The following is a 23,052-nucleotide window of genomic DNA, read 5'->3' on the forward strand; positions in this document are numbered from 1 at the left end:
CCTTGTTTATGTATTTTGCCATTTTTATTTACACTTTGTGTATTTCCCCTTTTATATTTCCACATTCATTTCCTCATTTTGGCAAGATCAATTTTTTTTTTTTTTTCATTTTAATTTAATAATTGTATTTCATTTTTAAAGGTCTAATAATAGTCTACAGAAACATGAAACAGAAGCTCAAAAAATTTAAATTAAAACAAACAGGTTGGAAGTTTAAAATAATCAAAGTAATAATAAAGCAAGTAAAATAATACACAAAATGTCATGGGGTAAAATAATAAGTAGGTAAAATTAATTCATCATAAAAACGTTTAAAAAGAGTAAAGTACCAATTTAGAGCAAAATACTTTGGGTAATAAATTAAATTAACAGATAAAATAAATGCATGCAATTTAAACCAGCAAAAATAAATTTAAAATAGCTAAAATAATGAGCAAAAGTTAAGCAAAGACAAATTGTTGGATGAAAGTTGTAAAATAAATAAAAGAATGTCATGAGGTGAAACAATAAGATAAAATTAAAGAAAAAAATTGAACTGAACACACGCATTGAACTAACGCAGCAGTTCTCAGCCAATGACTCGGCTGCGGTGTGGAGAGGGCTCAAGGTGCTCACTAACTACAAGCCACGTGCCCCCCACACTCTGAACAACCTCGCTCTTGCACAGGACCTGAACAACTTCTATTGTCGCTTTGAGCAGCCTTTTTGCACCAACACCTCTGTGGTCTCTCCAGCCCCATGTTCCACTTTACAACAAAGGACTGTGCTGTCTCTTAGTGACACAACTAAGATGAACGATGTCACTGAGACGGCAAAGATCACAGTCACTTTTGATGAGCCACCCTCTCACCTCCCCCCTCTTCCTCTTTCTCTTGACATCATGGAGCAGGACGTGGTCACTCAGTTCAGGAGGCTGAACCTTCGGAAGGCGGCGGGTCCGGACAGAGTTTCCCCTGCCATCCTGAAGCATTGTGCTGCTGAGCTGGCTCCAGTGTTCACGGACATCTTCAATGCTTCCTTGGTGTCCTGTCATGTACCTGCCTGCTTTAAGTCCTCCACTATCATTCCTGTTCCCAAGAAGGCCAGGATCACAGGACTGAATGACTACAGACCGGTGGCACTGACGTCTGTGGTCATGAAGTCCTTTGAGCGCCTGGTTCTATCTCACCTGAAATCTATCACTGCTTCTCACCTGGACTCATTGCAGTTTGCCTACAGAGCCAACAGATCTGTGGACGATGCAGTGAACCAGGCCCTTCATTTCGTTCTGGAGCATCTGGACTGCCCAGGAACCTATGCCAGGATCCTGTTTGTGGACTTCAGCTCTGCTAGAAGACAAGCTTCGCCAGCTCGATGTGCCTGACTCCCTCTGCAGATGGATTACAGACTTCCTGACCAGCTGAAGTCAGCGCGTGCGGCTGGGGACGACTGTCTCCGACACTCGGACTCTCAACATCGGGTCTCCACAGGGCTCTTCTCCCTCTACACCAACTGCTGCACCTCCAGCCACCAGTCCGTGAAGCTGATCAAGTTTGCGGACGACACCACCACCATCATCGGGCTCATCTCAGATGGAGATGAGTCAGCTTACAGGAGGGAGGTGGAGCGGCTCGTGTCCTGGTGCAGCCACAACAACCTGGAGCTCAACGCCCAGAAGACAGTGGAGATGGTCATAGACTTCAGGAGAGTAACAGTTTCTCTGTCCCCTCTCATGTTGGCTGGTTTACCCATTCCTATTATGGACTCCTTCTGCTTCCTAGGAACCACCATCACTGAGGACCTCAAATGGGAGCCCACCATCAGGTCCCTCATCAGGAAGGCCCAGCAGAGAATGTTCTTCCTGAGGCAGCTACGGAAACTACGACTGCCGACGAAGTTGCTAGTGGAGTTCCACAAGGCCATCATCCAGTCCATCCTCACCTCTTCTATCACCGTCTGGTACAGCACGCCACCTCCAGGGACAAGAGCAGACTGCAGCGCATCGTACGTTCTTCTGAGAAGGTGATCGGTTGCAGCCTGCCACCTCTTCAGGACCTGTATGTCTCTAGGACCCAGAGACGTGCAGGTCGGATCAGAGCCGACCCTTCTCACCCTGGACATGGACTGTTCGTTCCTCTTCCCTCTGGCAGGAGGCTACGGTCCATCCAGACCAGAACCTCCCGTCACAGGAACAGCTTCTTCCCCTCGGCCATCAGACTGTTAAGTTCGTGAACAGCCTTGTTGTTATGTTATTCTATTTATTTTATTTTATTTGTTTTTTGTTGCACTTTCCTAGTCAGTGGGCTCCCCACTGACCATGGCAATAAATCTGATTCTGAAGTTCCAACTAAAAAAATTGAAACAGTTTTAGTCATAAATACAATTGCGATTTTAAAACAATAAAATAGACACAAGAAAATAAGCAACATTTAAATTCATAGAATAAAATAAAATTAATTAAAGCCAAGTAAAATAATAAAATGTGATGGAAAAACTAATTACTAAGAATAAAAATTGAAAGTGGTAAAAATGTCATATAATTAAAAGAAAATATAGTAAACAACAAATTGACTGAATGCAACATAAATGTTTGTGCAGAGAAATAATGAACTACAATAGACTGACATAAGCTAATGCGCTATGATTTCTTCTTCTCCTTTGCTGGAAATGTATACTGCCACCCATAGGCCTCCTCTGTGTACTGCATTGTTTTCCATTAACTACCCCAACATGGAGATGAAGAGGAGGAATGGCCAGCAGCAAGAAGGATGGACAGACAGAAGAGAAAGAACTATCAGTTGGCGAATAAATGAAAACTGCGGTGATGCAGAAAATTAATTCATAGAGATGTAAAAGCAGAAAATTGCAACTCAGATGGATTTAGATCTGAGAGTATGGATATCAGTCAACGATGCAACATAGCTTCCTGAGTGTGTGACCATGAGTGGGGCATACGGTGGTCGGACTGAGGGTCTGTTTCAGTCAGTAAAAAGTTTAATTGGCAAAACATGCAGCAAACCAAGGAATAATGGAACGACTACTGAAGAAACACAGTTGGGACGGTCACAGATGTTCAGTTCTTGAATGTAATAGTTAACATAAATACAGTTGACTTTCGGTACAAAAATAGCTCTTTTAAATCAAAGTCTTATGATCAGCGTTAAAACGTTGCTACGATCTCAGAAATGAAGTCGGGCGAACCAAAATCACATTTGAAATGGAACGTTCACATTAACCAGACGGGAGCTTCACGTGTCACGGCTCAGCAGTCAGTGAGGACGGAGGGTTCGCTACCTTTGTTACAGATGTACGCACAGTTCAACACTTCAGGGACGGTTTCACGGCGAGGGGACGCTCTTCCTCCGGTCCCACCAAAATTACTAAACGATTCTTTTGTGATGAGTCGACATTATCCTGAGTTCTTCAATCCCACAAATACAAATCAAGAAGGCAAACAGCAAACAAGCAAAGAGGACAGCTGATTATAGGCAAGACAGTGGTGTCTGTAAAAACAGTGGGGAAACACAAGAGAAGCACAAACAAAGAAAAGCCCAGTTATCAGGTGATGAATCCTGAGTCACATTCAGTCTGTGTTTAAGGCCTGCGCCGACAAAGGCGAGTCGTCAGAGGTTCGTGGACAGGAGACGGATCTTTGAGTTCGGAGTTGTGGTCGGCGTCTGGATGAAAGAGTTCCCGTGTGAGGTATTCAGACCACCTGACAAAAAGGAACCAAATGTGAAAAACTGAACTTTTTTCGTTGTTGTGAAAATAGATTTCCTCCTCTAAGAAGAATTTAAAGCGTTGTCTCTTCAGTACTACCATTGTTCTCTGGACTCGCCTGATGATACAGAAGAAATAAAACTTACTCTGGTTCGGTGTCCTCAGAAGATACGTGGGGTTGTAGTAGACTTGTCTTTGCGAGAACATCGAGTGTGTGACTGCGAGACACACACCGACGCATTGTTTAAGCGATTGAAAGTGATCAAGCTGGTCGAAGTTTGCATTCGGGATGATGTTGACAGTTGGACTCACCAATGACAACAATGGATGTGCAAGCTAGGAGCGTGAACAACATGAAGAACATCAGGTGGTAGTCGAACGAATGGTTTTCTGGAATGACAGAAAATACGTCACAGGAAGGAAGCCGTTTCAGGATTTAATGAAAAAATTGAGATTCTGAGGCAGAAACCTCAAGAGAACCAGACTCAGCGGAAAGGTGCAACAATAAAAGGAACATTCATCCAGCAGCACTTGCAGCACTGACTTTTGTTTTAAATTAAAAAGCCACATTGCGTCTGCAGCTTTTCAGCTGTGGAGAAACAACAAAGCTGCTTGGGACACGAGCAAAGGCGAGAAATAAACGTGTATTAAAAGTGAGTTAATTTGAGCAGAATGACTGACCTTGAGTGGCGACGCTGGGCTCGGTCACATGTATCACACTGACTGGGATGACGAGGTTCTGGCCCGAGGACGGGCTGCGAATGGAAAGCGAAGCAGATGCTGCAGCTTGAGGGTCAATGGCGGTGACGCGGAATTTAGCGTAGTAAGGGATGCTGAGATGCGCCTCCATCTCTTCAACGGTGACAGCAGGGGAGGAAGAGTGCGCCTGGGAAAAAACAGGCTTTTAGTAAACGCTGCTTTTTAAAGATTTTGAGGACTAAAAATGACGCACCTGGAGATCCGACAAGGCATCAGGCGGTCCGAACACCGTCAGCTCAGCACACTTGTGCAGGCTCAAGAGCAGCTCCGACTGGTCGGAGTAGAGCCCAGGTTCTATCGGCAACACAGCACTGATCTCCTCCCCGAAGAAGTTGGGCTGTTCTGCTCTCACCATCAGACTGGTCCTGGACATGCTGAGCACTCGTGTTTGCTGGTCAGTCAGCGGCCTCAAGGTCAGAGAACACACGTAGAGCCCTGCAGGGACACAACAGATGGCGGCGATAAATTTGTTTTGAAATTGCGCTGATCTGCCGTCAGAGTAGTCCCACAAGTGATCCATATAATCTCGTCCCTGGGCAGCTGTGATCATGCTTTTGACTCCTTCACTGGCAAGTCCCAAACAGCAGCCTAAATTAGACAAGCTCTCAAACTACAGGGAGCCTCTTCCTCTCGATAAATCACTCAGACACCTTTTATGGTCACTGCCAAACTCATTCCATGAGCAAAGCAGCATCGATCACCTCCTCAGAAGCTGCACTGTGCGACCAGAAGCAACTGGAGGGGAATATTTCTAACCTCCGGTACTCAAGTGTCGGTCCCAGAAAAATGCAACAAAAAAGTACAGTATCATTCGCAGGTGTTTGGGTGTCATTTTGGATGGCAATCGAAGAGAAGGGAAACTACCTCGCTGCTGCCTTACCCTGACTGGCGTCAAAGCTGATTTCTTTCATTAAGACACTGTCGGCTGGAAAATCAACCGCGTTATTGGTGAAGCTGAGGACACAGTTGAGGGAGGTTTCGGGGCGCAGATGGGTAATGGCTTCGGTCTGGATGGAGGAGCAGGTTCCTGAGAAAAACACGAAGAGAGTGTTCAGCCACAGATCTTGTTCCCAATCATAAAAGCAGACGAGCAACAAAAATATTTGCCAAAGAGAGGCAAGGTCAAATGAAAAAGTCATTTATTTTGACAAATCCCAACAAGCTCTCCGCTGTGCCCAACTGAAAAATATAAAAATACTGACTGAGGATAATGGCTAAAAGCAGCCACTTGGTCTCTGAAGGACTTTATTTCCCATCATGAATCTGTCCACTTATCCATTTATCACTACTTTTTCATCAAAATGCTGAGGGAAAGAAATGCTTTCTGTCACAGAGCTCGCACATTTCAGTTGATGTAATAGTTATGCAGTTATTACTGGAAATCTAAGACTGCCAAGATGATGATTTGAAACGCTTGGTAGCAGCAGAAGAACATCAACGTATTCACTAGCACTCGCTTTGTGACTCCAGCAGACCCAAATAAGTACATAAGACGGAAAGCAAAGATTCAAGTTAGCAGGCACTTCATGACATTGCAGTGACAGCCTCCCACCACCACATGGGGCTGAGAAAGTCAACCAACAGCGGCTGAAGAAGCAGAAATAAAAGTCGCAGAAGATAAAGGAGATGACCAGTCTTAACACTATGTTTAGGAAAAACTGCCAACATTTTGACTTTTATTTAGATATAATCGCAAATGCTGCCCCTTGAATGGTTGTGTTTCAACCACACGATCTGTTTCTATTAGCTGACCATTTCAGTGGGATGTTTGGCTGTGAAAAGATAGTGGCACATACAACAAACTTCAATGCATTGTCAGTTTTGATTCCTTTGTATCACAAACAAGCACAAAAAAGAATCAAAGGTACCGATCAGGTTGGTCCCATGTTTCCTTGTCTTCAACATCACTCTTGTGTTCTTTCCATTCCTGATCGGCGCCGGTTCTGCGATGGCTTGTTGTGTCATTTCCATCCCCTCTTCCACCAAAACCTAAGATCACGCGAGGAAGACGATTAATGGCCAATAATGAATATAGCAGCGAGCAGCGCTCTTACGCACCATTACGCAAGTCGCAACCCTAATGCATAACTGCCACCATCAATGGCCAACATTAACAGCGCTGGTTAGCATACTAAACTACATGCAGTATCATCGATACCTGACAAAAAACTGAGAAAGAATTGAGAGTAATGTGACACAAAACCATCATAGAGAAATTCAGCAGAAGAAAATGTGCAGCTTGAAGGTGATAGTGGCGATACCATTGGCTGTTTTAGTGTCATTATGATGTATTACTTTCAGAGCGGTGCAGGCATGCTCGAGGTGACAACCAGAGAGAGGCCGGATTTGCATAATTAGAAGACTCAATCTGGTCGGTGTAGCTCATCTATCATGGTCATGGGTACAACTCATTCACAAAATCATCTCTGCCGACATGCGTCAGGAGGTGAAGACACCTTACCTCTCTGTAGGTTTTCAAAACGCCTGGAATCTCGTAGTAGACAGACACTGACCCAAAGTTTCGGGCTACTGCAGCACCACTCTTGGGGTCTACCTGAAGCACCCCATTATCTGAAGAGCTCCAAGTCCCATGAGCACCTGCAGGGACACCAGAGATGTGCTGAAGTGAAAGATATCTGCCAGAAACTAGAGCATATAACTGCATTTACAACACAAGAGTCTACTCTTCCAATAAATCTGATCATATTTCACCCAGCTGTATTTGACTTTCTTCAATTCCTATGTGATTTACAAGTACTGCTGACATTCATCGCTCGTCTGGGACATTCCAAAAATAAGTCAGTCAATATCGGAAGGAGGGTTTTGGACCTCCACCAGGAAACTTTGCTTGATGAAACCGATACGTTTGGATTGTGTGGATCATTAGGCAAGAATGATATTTCTGTTTCAAGCAGGAGGCTGGAGCCAATTCGCACTGTTAAATGAGGAGCAGGAGACATCCAGGAGAGAAGACAATGATATAAAATGTAGTTATTATTTGTCACCCAAACTACACTCTCACCTTCCTGGCCCATGAGCGGAGTCATGAAACAGACCACATCTCCCACCACCAGTCTTTCTGCCTCCGCTGGGTCGATGGCCTGCGCCACTGGAAGGGGGATGAAATCTGCCACGCCAGCGTTTTCATTGTCCCACACAGCAAGGAGGGTGAGTCCGACATTGACAGTCCTGATGGTCAAGGTTTGGTTTCTGGGCCCTGGAACGACCTGGACCAGATCATCTCTGTCGGGCAGACACAAGATAATTACTTACAATGCTAATGAAGATTGATCAGGTAGACTGCTGCCAACATTCACAATCCATCCATTAAAACATCTCCTTCTGCTCATTATTCACCAACCTTTGCGCATTGAACTTGTTTCACAGAGTCCAATAAATTTGGCTCTACATTTCATTAATTCTCCAGTTAAATATCAGTTTCAATTCAATTTTAAGACTTAGTTAAAGCTGCATATGTTAAAACAGTGTTCTACTGCAAATATCAATTCAAGTTAGTTGTGATTGACAGTTTGGAGCATATAAGTGGTTTCTCCAGCATACTACTCCGAACAGCTATGAGAGAGGAGTTCCTTCAGAAGTGAGGTGGTGACATACACAGTAAGTCCTCCACATCATGCAAATCAACATCTAAAAACACCAAGTAAAATATTACTTTCATTGGTCTATTCAAACAGAAAACAAAGCCCAGCACAAAATAAGCAGGCTTTTTCGAGGGCACCAAGAAAAAGAATGATAAAATGATGAAAAACTTGAAGTTCAAAAACTTTGTTGGTCCAAACACCTACAGGAAAAGTTTGCAATAGCCCAACTGTAAACAACTCCACGGTTTATGCATTCATCACAACCTTGTTTCAGATGAACATCTGTGCAACAGAGCAAGATGGGCAGTAACATATAGACAGCCAAATAAAAACAAGAACCTCTGTTTCTGTTTCACCAGGCTGCAGAATAAATTATTTTGCGTCCTCAACACAGATCAAGAAAATCCAAGGAAAATCAGCAAGAACACTGAGCGAGACTGACCGGTTTGTGGAGAATCTGAGGTCGGAGTTGGAGCTGTGCAGCGTCTCCCCGGTGCTGCCGTGGGAGTGGACGTTGAATGTAAGAACAGCGCCCACTGGGAAGGCTGTCTGGCTCTCCTTCGTTGCTGTGTAAACAATAGGACTGGTGCTGAAGCGCACATAAGAGACAGGCATCACCTGGAGAAGACAGAGAACTTGTTCAATTAATAGCCATGTTCATCAGCATACAACAGACAGGCCACTGGAAAATACAGGTGTATTATTTTTCAATACCTCCATGGAATCGAATAAATCACATTTTACTGTTGAACTGAGGAAAAAACCTTGACCTGATCACAGCTGACATTATGGGAGGATTGGTGGAGAAAAGTGAAGGACACCGTCTTCATAAATGAGAAATGGAGGACAAAATATGAGAAACCATATAAAATATGTGTGTGAGCATGTGTCAGACTTTTCCCGCTGTCCAGTCCCCAAATAAAAAACTGAACTCTTCAATCATAAAACTGCACAGCGCCTGCATCCCTCACCGCCCCGTCACTGACCTTCACAGCGAGGATGAGCGTTTGATTGACACCAAAAGATTCCTGGGAGGTGATCAGCAGCGAAGAGATGCCGGTGCTGGCTCCAGATGAGAGGACACCCTTGCCGTCAACTTGGGCGACAACAATCTGATCGGCACAATTCAGCATCCGGTAGGACAGCATCCCAACATCATCCCTTTCAAACAAAAACGTCACAATTTCATCCATGCAAGGTCAGACAAGTAGCAAGTGCCGGTACTCACCTGCTAGTTTTGAGTTTCAAAATGGAATTAGGAGCCATCAGGATTTCATCAGCCTCCACTTGGGGATTAAGAACGTGCAGCTTGTCGTAGACCTTGATCAAAGCCAAAAAGTCTAGTCATTGATATGCTTTTATCATTCTTTGATGTTGGACTCTGGTGATGTGCTTGAATGGATGCAGGCAACTGACTAATCTGAAGTATGATCACATAGCAAAGCAGACTCATGACACTTCATAACATCTCTGGTGCCGTTTGATCACCACTTCAAATTTACTGTTGCACAAGTAAAGAAGTGTTTTTCTGTGGTAGTATTTCAAAGCCTCATTGCCATTGATTCAAATGGTACCTGTATTTGTATCTCATCCTTGAGCTCCGGCAGATCATCGATCAATTGACCGGCCATAGGGTTGACGGCTTTGAGCACCACCTTCAGCCCAGTGCGCCCTCTTGTCTGCCCCGTCACCACCATGCCAAAGTTGTACTCGGACTGCAGCTCTACATTCACCTGATGGAGATGGCGTTGTGAGAAATGGACCAAATTGAAATTGCAAGGCAGAATATAAGGAATGAAAAAAGATTTCAGACACACCTCTGAGTGTCTTGACTGGACGTCCAAAATGTCTCGTTTGGTAGTAGACCAGTGAAAGACCAGACCAGGAAGAGCACTACCAAAAGAGAAGGGAGTCTGGCTGCTGGTCAGGCCCATGACGTACACAGGCATCTAGCAACAAGTAAATGAAGTTAAAGACAATAAACACTGCTAATTTCACGTTCTGGGATCACCTTTGCCCCAGTCTTTATTCTTGTGATCGGGGCTCTGATTCGTATGGAAACCAAACGCACAACCTCCACTTCCACTGTGTCCTACAAGAATGAATAAACAAAGAAAACACCTGTTCAGAAAAATAATTTCTAAGCATCACCTCATGACAAATCTACCTGAGACACATCGACAAGGTTTCCAGTTTCAGCATCCACAGCTCGGACCACTCCGGTCACAGAGACGTTCCCGATGTTGACGCCCCTGACATGTCCCACGTTGTTCACATGGGCGATCTTCTCATTGGAAATGGAAAAATGGATGTTGGACAGCGGCTGGGGGCCACCCTCGGATGTGATCTAGATATGAAAGCAGGAGTTCAGGAGGGGTTGTGGGGGGGTGTTGCAACGAACAAAGGCGATAGGACATACAAAAATATAACCTTGATCATTTCAAATACAGTGGTTCCTTGGTTCTCAACCACAATCCTTTCCAGAAGGCCGTTCGATTTTTCCCATTACAATGAATGGAAAAAGAAATAATGCGTTCCAAGCCTTAAAATAGGCTTTTGTAGGAGTGAATGTAGAGCTTCTGCTGCAGGTGCGCTGTTCCTCTATGTGTGTGGCCGCTGCATGTGGGAGGGGTTGCCGAGTGAGTGACGTCTCTCCAGAAGTGAAGAGGTGCCCGGTGCGTGTCCAGCTCTGAATGTGCGCTTCTGTGCAGTTTGGCTGTGACAAAGTCATAAACCAAGTAACGCTCTGTCCCAGACTCGCCTCATCCCTGTCCCAGCTCCAGCCAACGGGACATAAAACCCTGGAGTGTCGAGAGCGAGCACCTCCCCTGTGACACTCTACCACGGTCTAGTGCGGAGACAGGAAAGGTTTAACACCTCAATATGAAGAAAAAACAGTCAGTAAATGTTGCTAACGGGACACGTCTGCGTCATACACAATAACAAAGCACGTTGTGGGTCAGCTGATCGGTCCGCGCACATTATGTTTTTTTCGGCTTTTTTCGGGGGCGTTCGAGTTCTGGATTTTTGTTTGAAATCCGAAGCAAAACAATCTTGAAATTTTTGTTCAAACTCCGAATTGTTCGAAGTCCGACGACTGTATATTTGCTTAACACAAAATGTGACTAGAAATGAAGCCATTTAGAGTGTGCAAGGCCTTCTTTTGTGAGATTCTGATTCCAATAACCAGCTTCTTTAACTTGTTTTTAATAATATAACAACATATTTAATCTGAAAGTAAAATATGCCCAAAACCCAAGCTAATATGAGGAGCTCCAACATATCATTGCAGGTGTTCTGAATTTCCATCGTCCCAGTTACATAAAAAAATCATCTTTTATTATTCAGAAATTCTGAATAACTGGATATTTATGGTTCTATCAGGCAAGCGATTTGTATAATTGAAGCGCAAATTGAGTCAAGTGCAGATGGCTGAGACAGAAACGTTGGCTGTTAGGAAGATTAGCATTTAGATGGAGCACAAATCCAATCAAGTCAACTCACAAGAGGAATAAACATTAATACAATACAGACCTGCATCATGGCTCCAATCAGCAGAGTCATTCTCCTCGGGATCAGTTTAAATTGTGGAAACACCTTGACACAAAGATAGATCATGAGAAACCCTGATGCACAGATGTGCAAATATTCTCTCATTTCAATACCTCAAACTGTTGCGGTAGTGACGGAATTCTTTTCCCACTCTTGTTCACGACCGAGGCTGACAGAATGGTCAGACCAATGGCGACCCCTTTGACTTGGAACACAGCGGTGTCACTTTCGGTCGAGTCCGATAACATTCTGAAGAGAGAACATTCAGGATTTCTAATCTTCTCCCATCCTGGACAAAAGTCTGCCTACTCACGTTAGAGTGACGATTGTGGATGAAGCCTGGAGCTTCAGATCCATATATTGAAAGACACTGGCTGGGAAAGGCTTCTTATTGGCAGTCAAGACTCTGACGTATGCTTTCACAGTTTGACCAATCTCCACCTGTAGATGAGAGTCAGCCTTAGTACTAGACAGAAAAGGTCAGAACAGGAGAGACAAAGCAAGATCACACTTTTCAAAGAAAATAACAAAATAAAATAATTTAAATCAAATGTTATGTCATGAATTTGACTTTCTACATCAAAGCCGAGCACTGTCAAATAAGCAAGCAACATCAATCCCTCTGAATTTGCAAGATAGCTTTATAAAATGATAACAGTAAGACAAACAGTTTTAATGTTCCAACACTTCATAATAATGATAGTCATGACTGTTCCACTGAGCTGACCTTGTCAACGACTCTGACGTTCACCTCCAGGATGTCAGACACTTGCACAGTAGTTTTAGCAGGCGCTAGATTAGCCAAACAGAGGTCATGGACCATCACCTTCACTTCTCCGGGAGAAGTGGGAGCAACCTGAATGCACACAGTAAATCAGACACGTTTCAGAAAGCTTCTGTAGTGAGTTAAAGCTCAGTTAAAATTCAGTCAAATTATGCAGTAAAAGAGGATTCTTCCCATACCTGAACAGTTCCTTTGGCCTCCTGGTGAATCACACTCGCAATTCCTCTGCTACTGGTGTTGACGAAGAAGTAACCTGAACCCTCATTCAGGGTCAATAAAGTCTAGCAGGAAAAGCAAAAAAGATATTAGCCTCCATATTCAGAAGGCTTCAGATGAAACTGCCTTTGTTCAACTAAATGTTTCTGTGACAGTCAAGTGGCCATGAACATGAACATCAAAGTGAAATCTCTGAACCGACTCTGAGCCCTCAATCCTGTCACACAGGTCACTAGATCTTATTTGACCTTCTCACTTTCTGAGCCTTGAGCACACAGGACTGGGAAAAGCTCTCCTTTTCTTGTTAAGGGAAACAGTCACAGTAAAACACAGATGAGATGTTTCACAACTATACTTGAAAATATTTTTTATTAAATTAAGTGAACCTTTTATGGTGACAAGAGGTATCCACTTGGCAGACCTTACCCGCACATCTGGATGGTTGTATATGGTCACTGAAGCAGGATAAACCTTCACATCTTCCACCAGCATGAGTTCCAGCGTGGCCGAGATCGGGGTGAGGGGGTTATTCTGCACCACAGGACATGATAATGAGGTGAAAGTAAAAGAGATTTTCAAGCATTACCAGCGGTGTCTGAAATGTTTACGAAGGCTTTGTTGTCAAACTGTGGTAATTATGCACACAGAAATAGCGATACTAAACAATCTGAAGCTTTCAGAGTTTCAGATCAGTTTTTAAATCACCAAGCATCAAGTTGCCTCAGTTAGACTTCACATTTTCAGGATGTCGGTTAAAAAAAAAAAAAACAAAACACACACATTGACCAACACAAACTATAACTGCAGGTGCAACTTTCAGTGGACACTCTCTCCTCAATGACTGTACAATGGGAGAGAGAATGTAACCAGTGTTTTCCTGGTCTGCGACTGAAACATCAAGCACTTCTGTCAAGGTGGTTTGAGTTTTAGACAGTCAATTAGACTCACAGTGGATACTCAGGGCTTGCGCAAGCATTTATCGCGAAAACAATGGCCCAGACAATGAAGAAATAGTTTCTGCCTACAGGACAGTTTCACTTTTTTAAGCAAAGTTATTGTCTCTCCGTCCACTCGCTCACCAATTCACTTGGGTCGCGGAGGCAGCAAGTCAAGCAAAGAGCCCCAGACTTTCCTCTCCATAGAAAACGCCTAGTGGAGGAGCACTGTGCTGTTCCCAGACATGTCCTGTGTCTGCCACAGAGTCTGCTCTCTACCTCACCAGGGAGGTGTGTCTAAGCCACTTCCATTTATTTGTTTTTTTTCCCACAAAGGACAAATAAATATTTCTGGAAATCTCACTGAGACTCACTACAACAAGAAAAACCTAAAAGCAAATCCTACTTTAGAGGTGACTTGAGCTGCAGTGAGATGGGCTGCCTGGTAACCCACAGCCTTCACTGAAACCTCGGCGAGCCCTGTCTGATGATACACCACAACGGTCCGGCGACCTGTCAAAAGACAAAAATTACACTGGCCGCAATCAATAGCCTTTGTCATCGCAGCACTAAAGAGGCAGACGGGACAACACGATTTGTAATACGTTGGTCAGGATCTCCTCAGTCGCCTGCATTCTCAGTAAAGCAGTGTCCCGAGATGATTTGGACACTTTAAAGGATATCTCAATTGATTTTTTTCTTCTCTGAATCAATGGCAGACAGTGAATGACAAAAGAGGTTATTGACATTGACGGAACAATGTTATTTCTGCTGGTATGTAATAACCGTGTTTATGAAGCATAAAAATGTCACTGGTGCTGAGAACTACAATGCAATGCTGCAGCAGGTGAGAAATTCTTCACCGTCTAGAAGCAGTCGTGATGTTTTACCATGAAGTTTCTTTTGCTTCAGTTCGTCCTTGACGAGATGCAGCTCCATTGGAGAAGCAGGATCAAAGCTTGCCAAGTTGTTCTTGTTTGTTTCCCACAACAAACTTAAGGAGCTAAAATTGTCAAACTTCCTTCCTTGTTCATCAAATGCTGCCAGATCCAATAAAGGGTTGCGGTAATTTGAAACCGGAACCTAAAAAAAAAAAACGTTTTGAAGACAGTTGCGAGAGAAGCTCATCCAAATAACAGTACAAATAAATACACATTTAATATAATACAGAATTAAATACCACTCGTCTGTTCTGCTGCAGCAGTGGGCAGCTCAGGTCCAGCTGTGGGCTGCTGTACACCGGAACCAGGGCAAAGCGAGAAGGAGGAGCACAGATGACCAACACCTCTGCCTCCTCCTCAGCGGGATACGGATTCGACAAACTGGGCTTGTTCCCCATCTTCACGATCACATTCTATAAAGCGGAACAAAGACATACTTACAAAGAAGAGAACACTATAATAAGTGAGACCACAGTTTCAGTTATGACATGACAACAGCAACATCTGATCTTTATGGTGGGGTCAGGACTGCAGACTTTTTAGTTTATATTCCCACTGCCCAGGCAATTGTCCCTCAATGCCTCCATTCACTTAACTACTCCTGAATTACCTGCTCGCCAAGGGCCTTGCAAGTGGCCCTTAGAGACACCTGGTTATAGTTATGAGAGGACCGGCTGATCCACTCCACGGAGACGAACGGCTCATCGTGGCCAACAAAGTTGCAGAAGAAAGTGGAAGATGCTAAGACCCACGGCCGGGGCCCGTTTTCAAACACCAAGTCTTTAGTGGATCCCAGAGTCACCACGGCAACAGTCACAGGGTCGACTGCCTGTCAGACATAAGAAGAAGACAAAAACGTTTTGTTGGCGGACAATTAAAAAAAAACGCAACACACATTAAACGAGAAAGATATGAAATGAAAACATTTATTCGGGCTATTTTCCCACAAATTGTTTGAGCAGAAATAAGCAGAATCAGAGCGCCGAGTCATGAAATCCACTGTGTCACAAAGCAGAGACAAAATTGGGTCAATCCTTAGCTGCCAGGGTTCAGTGAGAAAGTAGCGGTAGCAGGATGATAAATGTGCATAGAAAAAAAAAGTCATTTTAGGTGACACAATTAACTTTTGTGAACGCAATGACAATTTTAATTTATTTATTTAAACATCATTATATAGCATTAAATACATTGTATTTTTCAATGAAATACAAGAGGAATTACAACCATAATAGACGAAAAATGTTTTAAAACGTGTTTTAAAGTGTGTTCTCTTAGGGCAGGACTTCACTCACTCTGAGGGGTAGATAGGCAGCAATCGTGATTTTGGCCACGAGATGAATGTTTCCGTGGGTGTAGCTGACGGTGAGTACGATGCTTCCAGGGGCCAGAGCCTTCGCTCTGATGCCGCTGCAGTGTCCACGGCCTGGAGTCAGTCTCTCTGAAAGGGAAAGGTCAGAGATAAGGATCACAAATGCTACTAAAGCTTCACTTGTTTCCCTTACAAGAAAGACCAGACTTGTATTATCTCAAACCATTTATTTCATCTTACTGATTTGGTGATTTGTCAGCCCAGTATCTCGACTCTTCAGAGCGCACAGTGCTACTTTTTCTCTGACTGCGTTTTCCCTTAGGATTCTGAAGTGCAGATCAGGATCAGACCTTTGAGCAAAATCTTTTTTTTTCCCCTCGCTGACAAATCACTGGAACCACTTTTACTCTGTCCTCCTTGTTCTTCCAGACCAGCTGAACCTTGACACCGTCGTGATCCTTTTACTTACCAGGAAGTATCTCAAACACTCCTTGGACATCAGCCTCAACCTGCAGGTCGAAGTTGGAGCAGTCAGTCAGCATAACGCGGCCCTCCTTCTCCTCTTCAAGTAGCCCAAGAATCTTTATCGGCAGGTCCAAGACTTTGCCAACAACAGCCTCCACTTGGCATGGAGAGAAGTCCATAGAGATAGGCTCAACCACGTAAACCTGAGGATTGTAAAGTTTTTGTTATCATGTCTGTAAGACATTCTCAGACGATGACACTCAAGGATGAACTAAAATTCTGGTTTGCGTAACACAGTGACCTCACCTTCATCTGTCCATAGTGAAGCGGGTTTCGCAGATCATGGGCATACACCACGCTCACGCCTATATCGCTGACTGTCGTCATCACTCCTTTCACAGTTACTGTGGCGACAGTCGTGTTCGAGGACGACCAGCTGAAATTGCCGCTCCCACCGGAGGCCTGTCGCAAAGCAAATTCAAAATGTCCATCAAAAGGGGAAAGGGCAGATTGTAAAAGCAAGACATTTTGTTCCACAATGAATTAAATTTAGCTTTCCTCCATTTAAATAGGATAAAAGAATAATTACCTTTATTGTGTACTGATAGGCTCCGACCTTGGGGTGCCATGGAAACGTCAGATTACTTGGACTCAAAACTATAGGGTCATACATTTCCACATCCTGCTCATTGTGGACTGGGTTCGCCAGTGGAAAGACGTTTCCCTTCTAAAAAAAAAAAAAAAAAAAAAAAAAAAAAAAAAAAAAAAGTGCTATAACAGGATAAGAGACAAAACAATATTCAACAAAAACGTCAACCAACTTCATCCACGACAGCTTTCAGCGTCGCCTCAATGAGAGTAAGACCATGAGTCAAAGCTCTGACGAGATGATAGGAACCATTCACAGAAGACTCCAGGACCTGGAAGTATTCTCCTGGGAACACTGCGGTGATGCGAACATTCTGCGGGATGACAAGAAGCAGACTTAAGAAATAAGAAAAACTACTGAGCCGCTCATAATGATCCACTAAATAACCAGACAAACAAACAGCCGGACACTTACACTAAAACAACATAATAAAGGTGTCATAAGGCTTTAATTGGTTGCTTGGGAATATGGAGGACTTGCAGCACAGAGGAAATTAAAGTCGGCCTCTGTTCCCTAATAGGATGTGAGTCACTGATGCACTGGATTAAATATGTTGAATAAAAGGTGTTTTTAAATGCACTGACTTATTCCATTCCCATCCATACAATGAATGGGACTGCATTCCCATTCATTGTATGGACTCTCTCTCCTCTCTCGGTCAAGTGCACCTGAAATAAATAACATGCACCTAATGCATGATAATTGACCTAAGTTTGTTTGACTTGTGTCAACAACTGGTGGACAAATACGACAAAAGTTAAACACAATTACATCAAACCACATTCAACCTGAAATAGCATGTGAATTGAGGCTCACATCAGCGAGGAATATCTTGTTGCCCGACTTGTCGAACACTTCAATCCCAATCTTGTACTGCCTGCCAGTCTCCAGAACCCAGCTGTCACCCGGGTGGATTTGGAAAGCAAGGTAGGCTGGCTCCACCACGTAGAGGGTGCTGTTTGGGAGACGAGATACTCCCTGCATTCGGAGACCTACATAGACGCTGAGGAAAATCGAGACTGTTCTCAATGATATACAAGTCGTTTTTTGAAAACAGCAGCCACCGAGACACATCAGTACATTTGGCAGTGCAAACATAAACCTAGAAACTACTGATTCTTCAGAGTGGACCAAATACTGTTTGTCTCACACTAAGCCTCAGAAGGAAGTTGAGCATGTGATATAATGACATTTTTTCTGCTGATTCTCACCCTTCATTAGCAAATCAGTCATTAACCAAAGGGAAAAAAAACCTCCAAAAAAAATCTCTCCTACGTAGGTGTGAAATTAGTCGATAGAATGTTCACTGTTTGGGGTCAACTGTTTTTGAAATGCGTGTCAACAGAACCTTCTGGCAGCCAAGCTGCTGAATAATAACATAATTATATTGTCCTTCTCCTCTTGAGTGCCTCTTTATTTAGTTTAAAATAAAACATCTCATTTACAGCTACTTGACTCGGACATAATAGACACAACAGAAGAATCAATATAGGCTGTTATTTTATATGAGTTCTCGTGGTAAGAAGAAGTTAAGTGCTTTGGTGCCTGTGGTTTGACAGGATGTTGCTGCTTAGCAACACTCATAACAAATAAAAACGTAAGAAAGCAGTTCCCTTTTTTTGCAAAAATGTTTTTCTAATCACAGATCTCTCATGATAAAATGACTGATAATTATTTGGACCCCAGTGGAGCACCAGGTAGATTATTAAGGATACTCTTGTGGTCCAGCACCACATTGATCTGCCCCAGCTGTACTCCGGTAACGACCGAGTTACTCCGATCAAGACGGGCCACGGCTTCATCTGGGTTTCCGTTTGCCCCAACAACACTGTTCTGCAGGTGGAGCTCGTACTGATCGCATGGCATTGAAAGCTCTGGGGAAACAAACAAAAAAATATTGAGGTAAAAGAGCATTTCCTTTGTACGAAACAAGGAACCCACCAACTATCTTGCCCTGTCTTATCTTGAGGACTTTGTAACGGATGGATGTTCCCACCATCAGGTAGACATCATGAGCAGGACTCAGCAGGATGTTCTCTAAGATCAGTAGTCGAACCTCGGCTGCCCCCACATCCTGTGGCACGCAATGAGTACAAAGTCAGCTCTCCAAAGAAACCAGAACGTTGAAGTACCACCATTTAAACTTCATATTTATTACTATTATTTTGTATTTATTATCATTATTATTTATAATAAGAAATGAAACCCTACCTTATACAGAGACTCTTGTATTTTGGCTTTCAATTTGGCATGTCCTGTTTTCATTCCAGACACCAGTATGATGTCCCCCTGCTTACCGACACGTTCCATTTCAGTTATGTACCCAGGGGGAGTGTAGGTGGACTCTGAGAATTTGAGTACCCTGAAGAAGAAACATAAGTTCGCCACATTTACCTGGATATTATTCGAAGTCTTCAGACTGAGTGAGTCATTTACATGCCTTGCTGAACACAAAGTGTTTTGGTGCGCTCATTTGTTAGCATTAACAAAGCAATTCTGTCTGCTTTCACATGGAACACAGCCACTTACCGTAATGAACTATAGGAGTCCGAGAATCCATCTGCATCTACATCTTTCACTAAAGTCCAGTCGAACACTAGACCTGCGAGGGTGCTGAAAGTGTTTCCTGGAAGCAGAAAATATGTAGCAGATTTTGATCATACTTTCATGTGTGCACCTGCTATAAACCAATAAAACCCCGGGTTGCATTAATGGGTAGCAGTTGAATTGCTGAGGCAAAGCCAATCGGCATTTCATTACCAGTACCTACGGTCCGTTGTGCAATCAAGCCTATCAGAGAAATCTCAAGTGCTCCTGAGGGCCAGGGCAAACAAAATAAATACCTGGCCCTGGAGGCATTGTCAGGAAAAATCAGAGTATACCTACAGCTCATTAAACAAAGTGTGTCTGCTTTAAAAGAGAGCTGTTCTGCAGAGATCCCTCAGGTAAACAACCGGAGGGACGGCACACTTATTTAACAAAACTTTTGTGAGGCAAACCGACAAACCTTCAGAGTCCAGTGCATGAATTCGGAGCTCCAGGGGTGAGTCCTCGAGGTGAAGCTCTCTGGTGGTGGAGACGATCTGAATGTCGCTGATGATGTCGACGATGGCATCACAGCGCAGAACCTGCCCGGTCACTGCAGGTGCAAAAGCATGTGTTCATGAACTGATGTCACAGGAAAAAAATTATTATGAAAATAAAAATAAATGGGTAAAAACAGAGCCCCAGATGAGATCCATATATTTATTGTAATTAAAATATAAAATGAATTGCTAATTTTAATATAATGTATAGCTCAGGTAACTTTTCATGAAATATGATCGAGTAGAGAGCAAACAGAGCATTCACTCCAGATTATGCAACTTGACCCCACCCTTGTGATAAGATCTACAGCACGGTGCTCTTAGTTTCACCTGAACACCACGTGACATACCATCTTCAAATTCTCTGTTTTAACTTGACAGTGACAGAATCCAGATAAGAAGAATAAAACGCACCAACGTCCTCAGCCAGAATTATACTGGTCAGTCTGGAGGGCTGCGTGGAGAGAGCCTGGAGGACCGCTGTCCTCGAGCAACCCCTGGCAGACTCTTCATCCACTGGCTGGACACTTGCTACCTCTGGTCTGGTGGAAGACCTGGCAGAAGAAAAACATTTGAGGATCAGAAACTGTAGAATAACTAATAACTATATATATATATATTTACAGGCTATATATGATGCCTGCGCATTTGAATTTTGGCCCATTGAAGGACCCATAGACGCGTGTTATACTTCTATTTTTCATTTTTGAATTGCTATATTGAGCTTAAGTGCCTTTTTGAAGACAGCTTTTGGATTTCATTTGTGAAGCACAGTTCACCAATAAAAAAATTGGATTTCAAATCTTCTCTTCTTACTGTATTCAATTGACTAGTCATGCACTATAATTTTTTAATATCCCAGAACTCAAATTCGCAGGTATGACATAAAAATGCGATTATTTCGATTAATGACAAAATCCTGTAATTAATTCGATTATTTTTTTAATCGACTGACAGCTCTAATATATATATGTGTGTGTATATATATATATATATATATATATATATATATATATATATACACACACACAGGTGTATGTGTATATATATATATATATATATATATATATATATATATATATATATATATATATGTTACTGGAACATTTTGGAACTACTCCACATCATCATTTGAGCATATAGATTTTACAAAATTATTTTGATATTAAAGACAAACTATACTACTATATATACTATATATATAATACTTTGAACTCAAGCCAAACAAGATGATGACTGGCACAGACCGATCACAAGAACAATATGTTTTTTAATATATATATATATATATATATATATATATATATATATATGGAACATTTTGGAACTACTCCACATCATCATTTGAGCACATACATTTAAACATATACATACATATACAAATTATTTGGATATTAAAGGCATACAAAAATAATAATTTGAACTCAAGCCAAAAAAAAAAAACAGATGAGGACTGACACAGTTCACAAGAACAATATGTTTTGCATCATGTCTAGGCTGTGCTATAAATATTAAGCTTCAAAAACAACATGTTTACAGAGCACATATTTAGAAGGGTCAAGCTAAGTGGCGATACTTGAATCAGAAATGGAACTCAGTTTTCAAAAACGCTCAAAGAACCTAACATAAGAATGTTATTGAACTGTAATAACTACGGTGGTTTGTTCGTGCAGAGATTTTGGAGGATTGACAACAGCCGTGTAGTAAAGGGGAGGAGTGAGGACGGAGAAGCGACCGCATGTTTTTACTCACCATCTGTAGCAACCTTCAGTAGTTTCCAAAGTGAAGTTGATTCTTGTGCTCCGGGCAAGTGGCAGCAAAACTTTGGGTACATTCAGTTTGGAGGAGCAGTTGACTGCGATTACAGTCATGAATAAAATCACCGTTTCTTTCACGGAGACCATTTCCGCTTTGTGAGTTAGCGGAGATTTGAAGTAGAACTGAAACTCACAACCGAATGAATGAATGGGCAAGTTAGGGGAGCCGTGTTCATTTAAAGTAGCAGTCCAGCAGACCTGCAGAAGCCACACATCTCTCTCTTTCTGACCTGACACCAGCTCAAAACTGTCACCCGTCTGTCACCGGAGAGCCGGCGGCCACATGACACTTCTCCCAGTTGGCGTCCTCTTTTGTTTCCACCTCTAAACACGCTCCAGCATCTTACAAACTGCCTCCGACCCTAAAACAACTTGTACTAAACCTCTCGCATGAGATTAATGAAGCGTAACACACACATGTTACGTGCAAATGCCCGCCATTAGCAATAATTCGACTTCCAGTGAGCATGCCGGGAGAGCGGTGACGTCACGCTCGAGTGAAGCGACTGACGCGGTTCCTTAAAGAGACAGTGTTGTTTTTGGTCAAAGGGAAGCGATGAGATCCCTTTATGAAGTCATTGACCCGCATCATAGGGATCGTGATAACCATCAGAATCAGAATCAGAATCGGAATAGAATTTATTGCCATGGTCAGTAGGGGCCCACCAACTAGGAAAGTGCTTCGAAATAAAGTGCTGTTAATAAAATAAAATAAAATAAAATAAAATAAAATAAAATAAAATAAAATAAAATAACAAAGGCTGATCTCAATTTCAACAGTCTGACGGCCAAGGGGAAGAAGCTGTTCCTGTGACGGGAGGTTCTGGTCTGGAAGGACATGGAATTTATTGCCATGGTCAGCGGGGGTTCCACTAACTTGGAAAGTGCTTCAAAGTAAAGTGCTGTAAATAAAATAAAATAAAATAATATAACAAAGGCTGATCTCAATTTCAACAGTCTGACGGCCGAGGGGAAGAAGCTGTTCCTGTGACGGGAGGTTGTGGTCTGGATGGACCGTAGCCTCCTGCCAGAGGGAAGAGGAACAAACAGTCCATGTCCAGGATGAGAAGGGTCGGCTCTGATCCCACCTGCACGTCTCTGGGTTCTGGAGACATACAGGTCCCATAGAGGTGGCAGGCTGCAACCTTCTCAGTAGAACGTACAATGTGCTGATCATAATAAATTTGTTTCCATTTCCGTGTTAAGGGATGTGCCACTCTCAATCTCAGTATGACAAC

At 42.9% G+C, this 23,052-nt stretch overlaps 1 protein-coding gene across 2 annotated transcripts; it reads right to left on the reverse strand.

Annotated features, from left to right (window-relative positions):
• Positions 1 to 2,896: 2,896 nt before the first annotated feature.
• Positions 2,897 to 22,292, reverse strand: nup210 (nucleoporin 210). Of its 2 annotated transcripts, none has more exons than XM_053850135.1 (39): positions 21,750 to 22,292; positions 20,412 to 20,551; positions 19,919 to 20,050; positions 19,441 to 19,537; positions 19,123 to 19,273; positions 18,853 to 18,985; positions 18,627 to 18,785; positions 17,728 to 17,903; positions 17,084 to 17,224; positions 16,852 to 16,986; positions 16,569 to 16,724; positions 16,267 to 16,465; positions 15,781 to 15,926; positions 15,099 to 15,317; positions 14,728 to 14,901; positions 14,438 to 14,630; positions 13,954 to 14,060; positions 13,039 to 13,143; positions 12,576 to 12,677; positions 12,340 to 12,468; positions 11,926 to 12,053; positions 11,726 to 11,861; positions 11,595 to 11,657; positions 10,228 to 10,407; positions 10,072 to 10,152; positions 9,878 to 10,009; positions 9,635 to 9,793; positions 9,289 to 9,380; positions 9,047 to 9,221; positions 8,503 to 8,678; positions 7,481 to 7,701; positions 6,920 to 7,056; positions 6,327 to 6,447; positions 5,339 to 5,485; positions 4,652 to 4,893; positions 4,381 to 4,585; positions 4,012 to 4,089; positions 3,846 to 3,917; positions 2,897 to 3,694 (listed from the first exon to the last, which is right to left on the reverse strand). In XM_053850135.1, the coding sequence occupies exons 1-39, from the start codon at positions 21,899 to 21,901 to the stop codon at positions 3,603 to 3,605; spliced, it is 5,583 nt and encodes a 1,860-aa protein (XP_053706110.1). In that variant the 5' UTR covers positions 21,902 to 22,292; the 3' UTR covers positions 2,897 to 3,602. The 2 variants fall into 2 exon arrangements, with proteins under 2 accessions (XP_053706110.1, XP_053706108.1); XM_053850133.1 differs by having other exon boundaries at positions 2,898 to 3,694; positions 16,852 to 16,989.
• Positions 22,293 to 23,052: the final 760 nt, after the last annotated feature.

The sequence above is a fragment of the Synchiropus splendidus genome, chromosome 18, assembly GCF_027744825.2.
Source record: "Synchiropus splendidus isolate RoL2022-P1 chromosome 18, RoL_Sspl_1.0, whole genome shotgun sequence".
NCBI lineage: Eukaryota > Metazoa > Chordata > Actinopteri > Syngnathiformes > Callionymidae > Synchiropus > Synchiropus splendidus.

What these genes read in the sequence shown, in the direction of transcription:
- nup210 (XM_053850133.1), bottom strand. Translation starts at nt 21,901, where the DNA reads ATGGTCTCCGTGAAAGAAACGGTGATTTTATTCATGACTGTAATCGCA. An exon ending in CCTATCAGTACACAATAAAG is followed by an intron (nt 16,725 to 16,851) that starts GTAATTATTCTT and finishes GCTTTGCGACAG; the next exon opens with GCCTCCGGTGGGAGCGGCAA. An exon ending in TCCACAATCGTCACTCTAAC is followed by an intron (nt 11,862 to 11,925) that starts GTGAGTAGGCAG and finishes TTCTCTCTTCAG; the next exon opens with AATGTTATCGGACTCGACCG.